This window comes from Loxodonta africana, chromosome 19 (genome assembly GCF_030014295.1).
Source record: "Loxodonta africana isolate mLoxAfr1 chromosome 19, mLoxAfr1.hap2, whole genome shotgun sequence".
NCBI lineage: Eukaryota > Metazoa > Chordata > Mammalia > Proboscidea > Elephantidae > Loxodonta > Loxodonta africana.
Genome location: NC_087360.1, coordinates 15,279,172 through 15,295,520, shown reverse-complemented (window position 1 = coordinate 15,295,520; position 16,349 = coordinate 15,279,172). Strand labels below are relative to the sequence as shown.

General features: G+C 45.3%; 1 protein-coding gene across 1 annotated transcript in view; it reads left to right on the top strand.

The window, feature by feature from the left end:
* The window catches only part of KSR2 (kinase suppressor of ras 2), a 407,276-nt gene that overhangs the window by 148,885 nt on the left and 242,042 nt on the right, over window positions 1-16,349 (top strand). Inside the window, exon 4 of the mRNA XM_023559458.2 lies at window positions 14,316-14,829. Coding sequence (XP_023415226.1) covers window positions 14,316-14,829 — 514 coding nt within the window. The remainder of the gene's footprint in view (window positions 1-14,315; window positions 14,830-16,349) is intronic.

Here is a 16,349-nt window from a genome sequence, read left to right as displayed (position 1 = left end):
AGGAGGCTACTGGAGTTGTCCAGGCACAAGATGATGGTGCCTTGGACTGGATGGTGATGAAGAGAGTGGCCGGGTTCAGAATGTGTATAGAGGTAGTGTCGATAGGTCTTGCTGTGAGTATGAGGGAAAGAGATGTATCAAGGATGACGCTTGGAATTTGGTCCCAAGCAACTGAGTGGATGGCAGTACCATGTATGGAGTCGGAAAGTCCTGGGCAGTGGCGGGTGCTCAAGGGTGGCTGGAGGCACCTAGCCAAACTCTGTTTTGAATACTCTGCCTTCCTCCAGTTAACTCTTGCCCTCCCCTAAGGTTCAGCTCAGGTGTCACCTCCTCCCAGAAGCCTTGCCTGACCTGATAAGACACACCAGGTTTCTGTGCTTGGACAATACATTGCACTCTGTATTTCAGTGATCTACTTATGTGAATCTTCTCTGAACCCAGCAGGGACAGTGACTTTGTCTGTCTTGTTTACCTCTGTGTCTCAGAACCTGACACTTAGTAGTTCTTTGTGGAACTGAACTGAATTCATTACAGGAGAGCTCAGGGTGGGAGGGGGTGTTCCAAACCTGGACTTTAATGATCTGAGTTCAAACCCTAGCTCTGCCTTTTTGTACTCTGTGACCTTGGCGAACCCATTTACCTCTCTGAGTGTCAGTTTTGCCATCAGATAAAAGGGAATCATGGTAGCTGCCTTGCAAAGTTGCTATGATGGATACATGAGACAGCGTGGGTGGAAGCATCTCTCCTGATGCCTTGGAAAGTAAGCATGTGACTGAATTAGAATTTGAAAGGTCTGAGCAAGGGCTGGCTGTAATCATCCTCCCCCAATGATGCCACCTAGGTCTTCCCTGGTCACAGTTATTGGCAGGGGAGCGCTTTGCGAACTGTCTCTGTTTCGTTAGGGGCTGAATTCCTTTTGTGCCCTTCCTCTCGATCTCCCATTTGATGGAGTAAGAGGTAAAGGTCAGAATTAGAGACCCTTGGAGACTAGCTTATGGTGAGATGTATGAAGGTTGGTTAAAACACTGAAAGGTCTTGATACCAAAGTCTAGAAAAGTGGTTTTCAAAGCACAATCCCTGGACCAGCAACAATCTCAGCATCACCTGGGAACTTGTTAGAAATACAAATTCTTGGGCTCATCCAGACCTACAGTATTAGTAACTTCGGGCTGAGGCTCATCATTGGTGTTTTAACAAGCTCCACCACCCATCTGTCTGTTTGTCATACTGTGGTGGTTTGCATGAAACTTTGCCATCTGTATTTCAAATACTACTAGGGTCACCCATGGTGGACAGGTTTCAGTGGAGCTTCTAGACTAAGACAGACAAGGAAGAAAGGCCTGGTGACCTACTTCTGAAAATAAGCCAATGAAAACCGTGTGGATCACAACAGAGTATTATCGGTATAGTGCTGGAAGATTGAGCCCCTAGGTTGGAAGGCACTCAAAATATATAGTGGCTGCAACAATGGGCTTGAACATCCCAAGGATTGTTGAAGATGGAACAGGACTGGGCAAGGTTTCATTGTGTTGTACACGGAGTCACCATGAGTTAGAACTGACTTGATGGCAACTAACAACAGTAAGATTCCCAGCAGTTCCTACTGCAATATGAGAGGAGTTATTGTATTGGAGTATTAAGCGTTTATGATTCAGATACAACTAGCAGGAGCTGACCAAGGCTTCCAGCCTCTCACCATGTACTTGCTTTATAGTAAGTGCTCAGTAAATATTTGTAGAATGAATAACCAACTGCTCACTTTTGAGTTTGGTGCCTTCTCTCCTAGTATCAGATTGCCCTACGGGTTTAGTAACGAGGAAAAGACCAAGTGCCAGGAAGGGCTCCCTGCTTAGGGGGACCTATTCGTGCTGGCCTCTCTCAGGTCAAGTCAACAGACATTTATTGCTGCCAGTTTTGTGCCAGGGGCTGAGATGGTATGAAGCAGTGGAAAGTACTAGGACATGGCTCTGTCCTCCAGGAGTTCATGATCTAATTGAAGACATGAACAGGTTCATACCCAAATGCGCCGGGTCCATCAGGAGTGGTTATTGGTGCCATGACATTGCAGCTGGCACTCTCCTCTGGGTAGATTCTCAACTCCCCACCTTGGTCTGCCAGTATCTGCCCACTTCCCCTGCCTCAGCTTCCCCCCATGCCATTGTCTGTACCCTGGCCCCATTGACCCCTCAGATTTCCGTGAATAGGTCACAGCTTTGGATATCTTGGTTCTGGATGGGACACTTGTCCTTACTTCTTTGTTTAGGTAACTGCCACTCACCCTTCAGATCCCAGCTGAGATATTACTCCTCAAGGAAGCCTTCTCCAACCCTCAATTGATCTGTTACATTGTAACTGAACAATTAAGGTATGATTCTTCTTTAATAGCTGTCTCTTTTAGATCTGCCCTAGACACTATATGTCCAAGAGAAATATAATGTCAGCCATGTGTCTAATTTTAAATTTTCTAGTGGCCACATTAAAAAAAAGTAAAAAGAAACATGATATTAATTTTGTAATATATTTTAACCCAGTATTTCCAAAATATTGTCAGTTTAACCTGCAGTTGATGTAAAAATGATTAATAAGCTATGTGTTCACTTTTTTCTCCCATGCTAAGCCTTCATTAGTTGTCAATGGATCTTCATTGGTGACTTGAATATTTGTGGGCAGAACATAACTCAGTTTGCACTTGCCATATTTCATGGTCTCAACAGCCACGTGTGGCAAGTGGCTCCTGTATTTGATGGTGCAGCCTTAGAGTGTAAGTTCTGGGTGGGTAGAAAAGCTGTCTGTCTTGGTAACCAGAGTGCCTTATACACGTTGCTGTTGTTGTTGTCAGCTCCTACTCATGGAAGTTTTATGTAGAGCAGACGAAATGTTGCCCGGGACTGTGCCATCTTCATGGTCATTGGTATGTTTGAGTCCATCGTTGCAGCTATTGGGTAAATCCATCCCATTGAGGGTTTCCCTGGTTTTTGTTGGCCCTCTACTTTACCAGACATGATATCCTTTACTAGCAATGGGTCTTTCCTGATGATATGTCCAAAGTAAGGTGTCTAACCAAAATTGGCCAAATGAATGCACAAATTCTGTCTGGGAGAAAGGAACAGAATTCCTACCAGCAATGAGCATAATAACAGTAGTAATAACGGCACAGTAGGTAGACTGTTCACTAGGTGCTTTGTTTTAATTAATTCTCAGAACAACTCTATCTAGTGGGCACAGTTATTATTCCCATTTTAGAGATGTGCAAGCCGCAGTTCAGAGAGGTGAAGCAGTTTACCCAAGGCCACACAGCTAGTAAATGGCAGAGCTGGGATTCAAACCCAGCTCACAAGCCCTGCTAGGTTCTGCCATCCTGTGGCAAGGAGTTTTCTCAGAAATGCTAAATCTAGACATCTTGGAAAAGCCTCCTGGTGCCTATGGAAGTATATGCCCTTGATAAATGGGGTAACGAAAGATAATAAATGCTTACCCACCCAACACTTTTTTCCTGGAAGCACCTACTTTCATCTCTGCCTCTGGGTTAGGACTATGTGGGTAACAAAAGCAAATTTATATTTTGCCACCTCGGGCTCTGAAGCCTCCACAATCACTGTCCCTGTAGCGAGAAATTAGGAGAGAAATCACGGCAGGTGCGTGCCAAGGGAAGAGACAGAAGGATTTGGAAAGCCTGTTCCCCAAGTCCATTGTCTGGAGATAAAAATAGGGTGCCTTCTAGCAGGTAAGGTCGTATAATGCTACTTTCAGCTTTCGGGAGTTTGCCGACACAAAAGGCTAGAAAACTAATATAATGCCTGTCACTCAAGGGAGGCAGAGTGATGGAGCAAGAGAGAGTTCTGGAATTTAAAGAGCCTCAGGAGTCATCCATCTGTAATGTGGCTTCTCCCCGTGGGGACACTCTCCTGCTGCATCCCTGGGATTTGGTTGAGTGCAGGGAGGCTCCCCAGTTCCTGTTTCCTTCAGAGGCCCATGGAGCAGCAGCGAGGAGGACAATGGATCAGGACAGCTTTTGATGAAGGGTCAGACGGGGCAGAGGCACAGCAATTTCTCAGGGAATGTAGAGCTAGAAAGCGGGCGGAATCAAGATAAAGATGAGCTTCTTCCCCCTTTCTCTGGTCACCAGGCCTTTATTTCCCCAAACTCCATCCGTCTGTGGCATCCCTGAATGTAAATGGAGTTTGTACTGCTGTGAGGCCTTTCCCCCCTAATTTCTTGCCTGAATTCAGGGTGGTTGGTATAAATGATGGAGTCCCTGGGTGATGTAAACAGTTAACGCACTGGGCTGTTAACTGAAAGGGTGGAGATTGGAGTCTACCCAGAGGTGCCTTGGAAGAAAGGTCTGGTGATCTACATCTGAAAAGTCAGCAATTGAAAACTCTGTGAGAAGTGTCCATCAACGAATGAATAAACAAAATGCCGTATATGTGTACAACGGAATATTACCACCCATTGCTGTTAAGTCAATTACTACGCATAGCGATACTATAGGACAGAGTAGAACTGCCCCATAGGGTTTCCAAGGCTGTAATCTTTACAGAAGCAGACAGCAGTATCTTTCTCCCACGGAGCAGCCGGGGGGTTCCAACTGCTGACCTTTGGTTGGCAGTTGAACACTTAACCACTGTGCCACTAGGGCTCCTTAATGGAATATTACTCAGCCATGAAGAGAAATGAAGTCCTGATACATGTCACAATATGGATGAACCCTGAAAACATTATGCTGAGGGAAATTAGTCAGTTACAAAAGGATAAGTACTGCATGATCTTGCTTATATGAAATACGCAAATATGTAGAAACCAAAAATTATTAGTGGTTACCAGGAGTGGTAGGGAGGAGGAAAAGGGGAGTTTCTGCTTAGGGGGAAGTAAGTTTATGTTAATGGTGGTGGAATAATTGGGAAAAGGATAGTGAGAATGGTTGCACAACTTGAAGAATGTAATCATGTCACTGAATTGTATGTGTGGAATTGTTGGAAAAAAAAAACTGTATGGATCACAGTTCTACTCTGATACACATGGGCTCGCCGTTAGTCAGAACTGACTTGATGGCAACTGGTTTACTATAAATAACATTAACAAGCATGGCAGCTATAATTTATAAGTGTTCAAGAATTGATTCATTCAACAAATATTTATGCATTGAGATAAAAATATTTATTTATTGCCAGGCCTTGTGTTAGGTGCTGGGTCATAGAGAGGTGAGACAGTGAGTCCAGACCTCTGCCTTCATAGAGCTTATACTCCAGTGGGGAAGACAGAGGAGAAAGAAATAAACAGATAAATATAACAAAATTCTACTGAGGGAAAGGGCTATGAGGAAAATGAAAAGGGAGGAGGGGGAGGGAAAGGAGCTGGGGCGGAGCTGGGTGGGAATAGCCCAGATGTCCATCAAAGGACGAGTGGATAAACTAAATGTGGTCTATCCATACAGTGGAATATTATTCGGCTGTTAAAAGGAACGAAACAGTGATCCATGCTACAATGTCCATGAACCTTAAAAACATTCACGCTCAGTGAAAGAAGCCAGACACAGATGGCCACATGTTGTATGATTTCATTTGTATGCAATATCCAGAATAAGTAACTTAACTAGGAAGGAAGTAGGTTGGTGGTTTCCAGTGGCCAGGGGCAGGGGGAGTAGCTGCTCAATGGGTATGGGATTTCCTTTTGGGGGATGAAAATGTTTTGGAACTTGATGGAGGTGAGGGTTGTACAACATTGTGAATGTACTAAATGCCACCAAATTGTTCGCTTTAAAACGGTTAATTGCGTGGTATATGAATTTCACCTCAATATGATTTTTTTAAAAGAAGTGCTTTGTTCAAATCGGAAAGCTATCCTAAAGTTAGAGACTGAAGGTCTATCTGGTCAGTTCTTTAGTGGGCAGTCGAACTGCAAATGCCTTGTAGAGCAGGACCTGGGCCGCGTTGCAGGGTCCGAGCCCAAGCTCCCTCACCCCCTCCTGTCTGACAGATGCCCTGCGCGGACTTGGGTCAGTGCGTTCGTTCATTTCACTGGGGATGTCCTGGGGTGGGGACAGTGCCCAGCGGGACCCTCAGTGTGGTCAGATATGCCAAGCTCCTTAATGAGGTCTTAGATTAAGATTCTGGCAAGCGCTGAATTGCTTTGGCAACTGTGTGTTTTTCATTTGTCCTTATTCGTTTTTGTTTTGTTTTGTTTTCTTCCCTAAATACTACAAACTAGAAATTCAGAAATACTTCCTGGATCTCAGGCTTCTCTTCCAGGGACTGTGGATAAAATGTGTGTCATATTTGACCTTCAGAGAGTCAGAAGGTATTGGCCTCAGGGCTGACCCACAGGCCTTTGTAAAATGGCCCAGCCTTTTAGTGGTTTTCTGGGTGGTTCTCTCATTTCTTGAGGGCGCTGGGAGACTCAGGGAAAGCCACTATGGGGAGAGGTAGAGTCTGAGTTAGAAACTCGGCTGTACCGCTTACTAGCCATGTGACCTTGGGCACCTCAATCTCTCCAACCCTCCATTTCCTCAACGGTAAAATGGAGACAACAGCAGAATTTTCTTTGTAGGATTCTTGTGAGGCTGCACTGAGGTGGTGCATGCAAAAAACTTAGAATAGTTTCTGGCTCGTAGTAACTGCTCAATCTGTTGTTAATTGCTGTCAAGTTAGCTCTGACTCACGGTGACCTCACGTACAACAGAACGAAGCATTGCCCAGTCTTGCCTCATGGTCATGACAGTTGGTATATCCGAGTCCATTGTTGTGGCTACTATGTCAGTCCATCTCGTTGAGGGTTCGTCTCACCTTTACTGGCCCTCCACTTTACCAAGTATGATGTCCGTTCTCCGGCAAGCAGTCCCTCCTGATGACACAGCCAAAGTAAGTGAGTCGAAGTCCTGGGCAATATTCTGTGCTCCATAGGGTTTTCATTGGCTAATTTTCAGAAGTAGCTCATCAGACCTTTCTTCCTAGACTGTCTTGGGGTGGAAACTCTACTGAAACCTGTCCACCACGGGTGACCCTGCTGGTATTTGAAATACTAGTGACATAGCCTCCAGCATCACAGCAACATGCATGCCCCCGTAGTACGACAAGCTGACAGATGGGTGGTACTCAATGTAGTAACTGTTGTTAGTGTCAGTAATAATTATTATTGCTACTATTTTTTGTCGGCCAAAGACTCCAGTTAAATAAATATTTTCAACCAGCCGCTAAAAGTTCTGTTTCTTGCCAGAAAGTTACAAGGATTAAACCACAAACTACCGTTTTGTTGTACCAATGATTCCAGTCACGTATTGTCAACCAGTGTCGAAAAGTTCTGCTTCTTGCCAGAAAGTTAGGAGGATTAAACTAACAACGACTTTGAAATATTCACAGAGGTTGGAAGCAGTGGTGACCGCGGAACGGAGAACTCTCTCCTGCTCCTGCCTTTGTAGGGCTAACGCATATATGTTCTGCTGCTGGCTCTGAAATCAGACACATTCTAAGCCCCACGGTCGCCTGTTTATAAAATTTTAATGGGAAGGGACAAAGAAGTTCGACACTCGCCTAGACTTTCTGAAATCATTTTCTCCCTTGAGAATGGCTTTTATTTCTCCTGGTCCCTTAACAGAGGATGTCAAAAGAAAACCCACTACACCTTGGAGCACCTTTAATCAATCCTCAAACCTTTCATTTCTTAAAACCTATTCCCTTCTCCCCGCCCACTTCAAGACTTGAAATAAAATGGTTTTCCAGAAACGGATAACAAGATGGCAAGAGCAAAGATTAATAATTCCCAAAGCCCCTTGCTCCCACACCTACCCTATTTAAAATGAAAAATTACCTTTTTTTTTCCCTCAGACTTTATTAAAAACAGGATCGAAAGAGAGAGGGGAAGAGTTGATATGAAACAGCCCATCGGTGGACCGCTTCTGAAGCTGCAGCAGAGACAAGTCGAATCCCTGTCAGTTTAGCAGCTGGCAATTTGGATAATGAAATGAGGCTTTTTGCTTCTTCATCCCCAAACTTCTGATTTTGCAGTGCCGGGGGGTGGGAGAGGAAGGGAGTGTGATGAGGAAGGGGGTTGGGCAGCAGAAAAGCCTTTATTTCTCTCAGACTCTGAAAAAATTTTAGGATAGGGTATCTGGGGATGACGCAGTGCTTCCTTCAACCCAGTGAAGGGGTGTGCGTGTGTGTGCATGTGTGTGTGTGTGTCTGTGTGAGTGTGCATGTATGAGTATGTGCATGTGTGACGTGTACATGCATGCTTGTACGCGTGTGTGTGTGCACGTGCGTATGTGTGTTTGGGGGGACTGTAGGTGATGGGGGCGCTGGCTCCCAGCTGACTGCAAGATACTGTGTGATAGAGGAAGAACGAAATGTAGGTTCCCACCAACTGGTTGACTGTGGCCAAGCCTTGTTACATAGTCGATCCTTATTTATCAAATGGATCAGTCTTACCTGTTACAGTGCAGCAGCTAAGCACGGATTCCCCGAGCTCCTCTAAAATGCTAACTTTCATAAGATGACTCCCCAGTCCATAGTCAGTAAATGTTGTTGACCCCCCAGGTGAGGGCTCAGTGGCTTATGGTTATATAGATTTATTTTCTGTAGGGGATAGCAGCTGGCAAGACCAGGGGTAGGGACTGAATGCCCTTCGGGTGCCACTCTGTGTCAGGCACAAGGCAAGGCATTTTATACACTTATTTAATCCTCAGCATCACGTGGAATAGATGATTTTCTACCCCTTTTACGTTAGGATTTATGCAACATTGGCTTGCCCTCGGGATTTACCCTAAATGCTCTCCTTGCATGGTCTGATTTAATCCTTAGAACGATCCTAGGGGAAGGCTCTATTGTTATCCCCGTTTTACAGATGAAGAAACTGAGTCACAGTGAGGTTAGGTTTGTTGTTAGCTGCCATCGAGTTGGTCCCCGACTCATAGAATCCCATGCACAATGGAACAAAAACACAGCCCAGACCTGCACCATCCCCATGATTGGTTGCAGACTAGACCACTGTGATCCACAGTGGTTTCATTGGCAGGTTTTTGGAAATGGATCACCAGGCCTTTCTTCCTAATCTATCCTAGTCTGGGAGCTCTGCTGAAGCTTTTTCAGCATCATGGCAACCACAGGCCTCCGCTGACAGACAGGTGGTGGCTGGGAAGTAAACCTGGGTCTCCTGTATGGAAAGTGGGAATTCTACTACTGAACCACCACTGCCCCCACCGAGGATAGGTAGGGACGAGTTAATTTCTAAGTGTGATGTTACAAAGTTTATAACACACGGTGATCTGTGTGTTATAAAAACACCCATTCCTTGCCTGGTGTTTATTTGGGAGGATGAATGCTTGCTCTTTCTGTTCAGAAAACAATTCTTCCACATGTAGAGGCCTTGCTTCTCCTTCTGAGGGAACCTGGCAGTGGGTGATGTGCTCATTACCTCCTGTTAAAAAAAAACTAAAAACCCACTGCTGTCGAGTGGATTCTGACTCATAGCAACCCTATAGGGCTGACTAGAACTGCCCCATAGGGTTTCCAAGGCTGCAGTCTTTACAGAAGCAGACCGCCACATCTTTCTCCTGCGGAGTGGCCCGTCAGTTGGAACTCTGACTTTTGTTAGCAGCCGAGCGCTTAACCACTGCACCACCAGAGCTTCTTAACCTGTTGCTGTCATGTTGATTGTGACTCACAGCGACCCTGGCCTGTAATTCCAGGTCATGGGATGTCTGCTCTCGGAGATTCAGGGACCAGACTGGAGAGGAGACAGGAACTAAATGCAATTAAGTCATGTCTTTTGAAGACCCAAGATGAGCTTGGTATTCTCTTGGATAGGCTCAGGGAATTTTGAAATTTCATGATCAAGTCTCAGGCTAGAACAGTAACTTCTTCATGAGAAGTGACCCCAGGATTCCAGGGGAGAAGGAGGAGAAGGTGAAAGTGTACTCCATTGCCATTGAGTCCATTCTGACTCATAGTGACCCTATAGGACAGAGTAGAACTGCTCCACAGGGTTTCCAAGGAGTGTGTGGTAGATTTGAACTGCTGACTTTTGGTTAACAGTTAAGATCTTAACCACTGAACCAGAAAGTCTACTACATGTTGAAGTATTTGTGGAATAAGTGCATGGATGATTGAATGTATTTAATTCTCACTGCACCCACCAAGGGAGACATGATCATTCTCATTTTACAAACCTGAAAACTGAGGCTCAGAGAGGTTAAGTAATCTTCCCAACGCCACAGAGCTTTCCAGTATCAGAATGAGAATTCTAAGCCTCTCTGATTCCCAGTCCCCATATTCTTTCTATTTCACTCAGGGACAACAACGGGTATAGAGATAATCCCTGAGGTATTTTTGGGTGGCTTTGTGATGCAATATATGATTAAGATAACTTTTTTAAAAAAGATTGCCTTTCTTGAACATGTTCTACATAGTCTAATTGGACAATGAGTTTGTATTCCCTGAGAAAATACGTCAGTCCAGAGCCTGCTGGGTGATGGAGAAGCTGGTCTGGGCTTGAATCTCAGTGTTTTCCCTGGTTCTCATTGCTGCTCAGCCTGCCTGAACTTCAACTTTCACCCAAGAGTGAGCATAACATCTGTCTTCTGCAAAGCTCTCGGCACAAGTACACATGCGTTAAATGGAAAATACGAATTTATCACCATAGTGTTGAGAGTTATAATAACAGGAGCTAGCACTTATAGAATGCCTACTGTGTGCTGGAGTGCTGTGGTGGTTCAGTAGAATTCTTGCCTCCCATGTGGGAGACCCAGGTTCGATTCCCAGCCAATACACCTCAAGTGCAGTCACCACCCATCTGTCAGTAGAGGCTTACATGTTAACTGTGATGCTAGGCAGGTTTTAGCAGAGCTTTTTTCCAGACAGACTTAGAATAAAGGCCTGGAAATTTACTTCCAAATACTAGCCAGTGAAAACCCTATGGATGCCAATGGTCCGATCCTGTTGTGCATGGGTCACCATGAGTTGGGGGCTGATTGCATGGCAGTTGACAAGAAAAAGAACAACAACTGTGTGCTGTGAACACATTACTTGTGTTACCTCATTTGATCCTCATAATATTCTCCTGAGGTATTAGTAATCAATTGTCGCTGAGTTGCCTTCAGCTCACGGCGACTCCATGTATCTCAGGGGAGAACCGTGATCCCTGTTTTCAATGGCGGATTTTTCAGAAGTAGATTGCCAGACCTTTCTTCCAAAATGCCTCTGGTGGACTCAAATCCCCGACCTTTTGATTAGCAGCTGAGCATGTTAACTGTATCACGTAGGTTCTATTTGTATTTCATCTTACAGGTGATAGAGCTAAGACTCGGAGGGCTTAGCCTAGTGCCCAAGGCCACACAGCTAGTAAGCCGGGGAGCCAGAATTTGGACCCAAGTCATCTGATCCCAGAGCTGACTTTCTGAATGTGAATGTGTGTGTGTAAATATTTGAGAGTAGACACTGTAGTGATGGGGACCTAGGTAGAATGTTCTAGCAAAGTCTGGAAAAAGGGAAAAGGGAGACCCTTATCAAAAATGAACCCTCTCTCCAGCACCCATCCCCATTCAGCTGATTTATGATGGTCCATGGACTTAGTATATGCAGGCCCTAGCTCTCTATCACAGACACCACTGTGTCCTGGTTGTTGAGGTGGCCAAGGTCCTGGGTTTCAATCCTAGCTGCCACTTACCATCCCCATTGTGACCTTGAGCACCATCTTTGTCTCTGCGCATCCATTTTCTTATCTACAAATTGGAGATCCAAATGAACCTTTACTTACAGATTTATGAAAATTACACAAGATATAGAGCACTCCCAACATAACAAGTGAAGAAAGCATATTATAAACCATTAAATAAGGTCTTATGGCATTTTTTTTTTTTTCTTTAAAAATGTACACAGAAAACCATCTGGAAGGCTCTACAGCCAAACATTAATAGGGATCCTTACTGGACTGTGGAAACATTGCCTTTTTTCTTATCTGAATTTTTTAACTTTTCTATAATGAACATGTAATAAGAAAAGGAGTTTGTCATGGATTGAATTATGTCCCCCTAAAAATGTGTGTTTTTTTAAAAATGTGTGTATCAATTAGGCTGGGCCATGATTCCCAGTATTGTGGGTGTTGTGTGGTTTTCCTAGATGTTGTAAATCCTGCCTCTATGATGTTAATGAGGGGGGATGGGCGGCAGTTGTGTTAGTGAGGCAGGACTCAATCTGTAAGATTGGATTGTGTCTTGAGGCAATCTCTTGAGATATAAAAGGAGCTAGCAGAGAGACAGGGAGCCTCATACTACCAAGAAAGCATCATCAGGAACAGAGTGTGTCCTTTGGACCCAGAGTCTCTGTGCCTGAGAAGCTCCTCGAACAAGGGAAGATTGAGGACAAGGACCTTCCTCCGGAACCGACAGAGAGAGAAAGCATTCCCCTGGAGCCTACACCCTGAATTTCAACTTTAAGCCTACTTTACTGTGAGGAAATAAATTTCTCTTTGTTAAAGCCACCCACTTGTGGTATTTCTGTTACAGCAGCACTAGATAACCAAGACAGAGTTGTTTTAAGTAAAAATGAGGCAGTGTTCATGAAAGCACTTTGTAAACTGTCAGCCTCTAGATTAGCTCTTGTTATGGTCGTTATAATAATTGTTATTGTTATTGTGAGTTGACTTTATGTTGGAATTTATTTCTGCCCCAGCCTCCTTCCTTGGCCCATGATGGGCATGCCCACACGGTCACCTTTTTCCTGCTCCTGCCAGCTCTTCCTTCGTTTGTTGTTGTTGTTGGCTGCCCTCAAGTTGGTCACTGACTCATGGTGACCCAATGCACAATGGAATGAAGTTTGGCCTGGTCCTGTGCAATCTCCATGATTGACCGCACATTGGACCATTGTGCTCCATAGAGTTTTCATTGATTGATTTTTGGCGATAACTTACCAGGTCTCTCTTCTGAGGTCCCTCTGGGTTGATGCAAACTTTCAACCTTTCGGTTAGCAGCCAAGCACATTCTATAGTATATGATAATATATACTACCATACATACTAGTATACTGTGGTATAGTGTACTATAGTATATAATAACATATACTAGCACATAATATGCAGCACAGTTCTACTGTTACACACATGGGGTCGCCCCGATTTGGGACGACATGATGGCAACTGGCAAACTGATACAGTATAGTGTAGCTAAAGATATGTACTTTACCAAGATATCGGTATTGATGCAGTCCACCAAACTTGTTCAGATTTCCCCAGTTTTCACTTGTATGCATTTGTGTGTGTGTCTGTATTCAGTTCATTGGAATCTTATCACCTAGGTGGGTTTGTGTATCCACCACCACAGTAGAGATACAGAACATTCCATCACAGCAAGGATCCCACTCGCTGTTGCCCTTTCATAGCCACACCCATCTCCCTCCCCCCACCCCAACCACCAGCCTATCCTCCATTTCTAAAATTTTGTCATTTAAATTGTTACATGAATGGAGTCATACAGTAAAAGATCTGGAAGGATTGTGGGTTGGGTGGTGAATATAGTGCCCAGGGAGGGACCAGGGCGAGCACGTAACGTATTCTGTGAAATCCATTTCTCTCATGTGAGGGTTAGGTATTTAAGTTGATATGTAGGAGAGAAATTGTCCTTGAAAATCCTTTAAGTGACCTTGCATCTTCTAGAACTGGGATCCTTGGAAGCTGCCTTAGTTGCCTACGGCTGCCTTACCAAAACACTACAAGTGACTGGTTTGTAAGAACAGAAATTTATCGTCTCACAGTTCTAGAGGCTTGGAGCCCAAATTCAGGACATCCACAGGGCCATGCTCTTTCTGTATGCTCTAGGGGAAGATTCTTCCTGGTCTCTTCCAGCTTCTGGTAGCTCCAGGTGTTTCTTGACTTGTAGATGCGGCTTCATGTGGCTGTCTCGCCTGTGTCTCCATGTCTCTTTTATAAGATACCGTCATATAGAACTAGGACCCACCCCTACTCCACTATGACCTCATGTTAACCTAACTCATAACATCCTCAAAGAACCTATTTCCAAACACATTCAGGGGTTAGAACTTCAGCCTATCTTTTTAGAAGACATAATTAACATCTATAACAGCAGCTCAAAAGGCAAGAATTTACTTCTGGGTTTTTCTGGGCATTTAGACTGTCAGCTCCCTGGCCATGGGGTCGTGGAGTGCAGGGATGTTGAGTGGGGGTTGTGGTGACAGGTTCAACCAAGGGATTTCTTTCTTTTTGGAGGCACCGAGTGAGCGTGGTTGAATTTATGTAAATATACCTCTGATGTAACTCGCCTGGTTTTCTCACTGTTTATAACATGGTCTTTCTATTCCTTTTTTCTCACCCAGGAGGCAACCTTTCTAAACAAGACTGGACCATCCAGTGGCCTACCACGGAGACGGGGAAGGAGAACAATCCCGTGTGCCCCACGGAGCCGGCCCCATGGGTCCGCACCCACGCCTCCCAGAGCCCCAAGGTCCAATCCAAGTGTGTCCAGCACTATTGTCACCCAAGCCCCACCCCTGGGGCCCCTGTGTACACCCACGTGGACAGGCTCACTGTGGACCCCTACCCAGGCCTGTGCCCACCACTGCCACTGGAGTCGGGCCACCGTTCCCTGCCGCCATCACCCCGGCAGCGACATGCAGTCCGTACCCCGCCACGCACCCCCAATATTGTCACCACCGTGACCCCACCCGGCACGCCGCCCATGAGGAGGAAGAACAAGCTGAAGCCGCCAGGGACCCCACCGCCCTCATCCCGAAAGCTGATCCACTTGATCCCAGGGTTCACAGCGCTGCATCGGAGCAAGTCTCATGAATTCCAGCTGGGCCACCGCGTGGACGAGGTCCACACACCCAAGTGAGTGCATTTGGTGGGTGCTGCTGGGCGCGTGAGCCCCGGGCTGGGATGGGCTTAGGGAAGCCGTGGGAACAGACTTGTGTTTCCCTTCATCCAGTCGAATGGAAGGTACTTTTTAGCTGAAGGTCCATGAGAAAATGAGTAAAATGGAATTTTCCAGAATTGGCCCTTTCTTTCTGCTATTAGGCCCTAGTGGCACAGTAGTTAACGCACTGGACCGCTAACCAAAAGATCAGCAGTTCAAAACCTCCAGCGGCTCTGTAAGAGAAAGGTGTGACAGCCTGCTTCCGTAGAGATTTATAGCCTCAGAAACCCTATGGGGTCACTATCAGTTGGAATCAACTTGATGGCTGTGGTTTGTTTGTTTTTTTGGAGGCTCTATAGTAGGGATTGTAGGGATTGACAGACTGTGGCTTCGTGGCCAAATCCAGCCCATCAACTCTTTTTGTGAATAAAGTTTTATTGGAACACTGCCACAGTCATTCATTTACATAGCATTTATGGCTGCTTTCATACTACAGTGGTAGAGTTGAGTACTATGACAGAGATCGTATGGCCTGCAAAGCCCAAAATATTTTCCATCTGACCCTTTCCAGAAGAGGTTTGCCCATTCCTACAGAGCCAGCTTTGGGCTGCCCCCAGAAATAGAATGCGAGCTGTATGGGTAACTTGAAATTTTCTTATAACCATATTAAAAAAATTAAAAAGAAACAAGTGATGTTAACTTTAATAATGTATTTCATTTAGCTCAATATATCAAAATCTTATCATTTCAACATGTACTGGATGTAAAATATTACTGTTGTTGTTGCTGGGTCCCATGGAGTCTATTCCGACTCATAGCGACCCTATATGACAGAACTGTAGGGTTTCCAAGGCTGTAATCTTTATAAATGCAGATTGCCAGGTGTTTTCTCCCACGGAGCTGGTTGGTGATTTCGAACCACCAAATTTTAGTTAGCAGCCAAGTGCTTAACAGTTGAGTCACCAGGGCTCCTTAACATATTGCTACTGAGATCTACTTCATTCTTTTTTTCACATCAAATCTTTGAAATCCAGTGTGTGTGCTTTGTGTTTACAGCACACCTTAATTTGGACCAGCCACGTTTCCATGCGGTGAGTGGCTATTGTGCTGGGCCTTGCAGGCCTAGACCTACCCTGTGCCCGGAATGTGCTCCCCAGTTAGAACTAAGAGACATGTCCAGGCTTGATGGGGGGTGTAGTTCAGGGAGAGGAGGCATGGGCAATCAGAGCAGAGGATGCCACATAGGAGATTAAGCGTGAGCTGGCAGGCCCTGGAGAAGGCCATAAAAATGGGTGCATGTGTGCGTGGCTCTGGCTTGGGAGGGCTTGTTGCCAGGGAGAGGGTGACATGGTATCCATGACCACAGTGGTGGCTAGTGGGTAAGATGGGCAGCTCTCTGCAGGGCCCCTTCCAGACTGAGCGTGGCCTGGGCCCCTTGCATGTTTTTGTGATTTTTGGTATATTAAAAATGAAAGAAATGCTAAATAGGCTTACC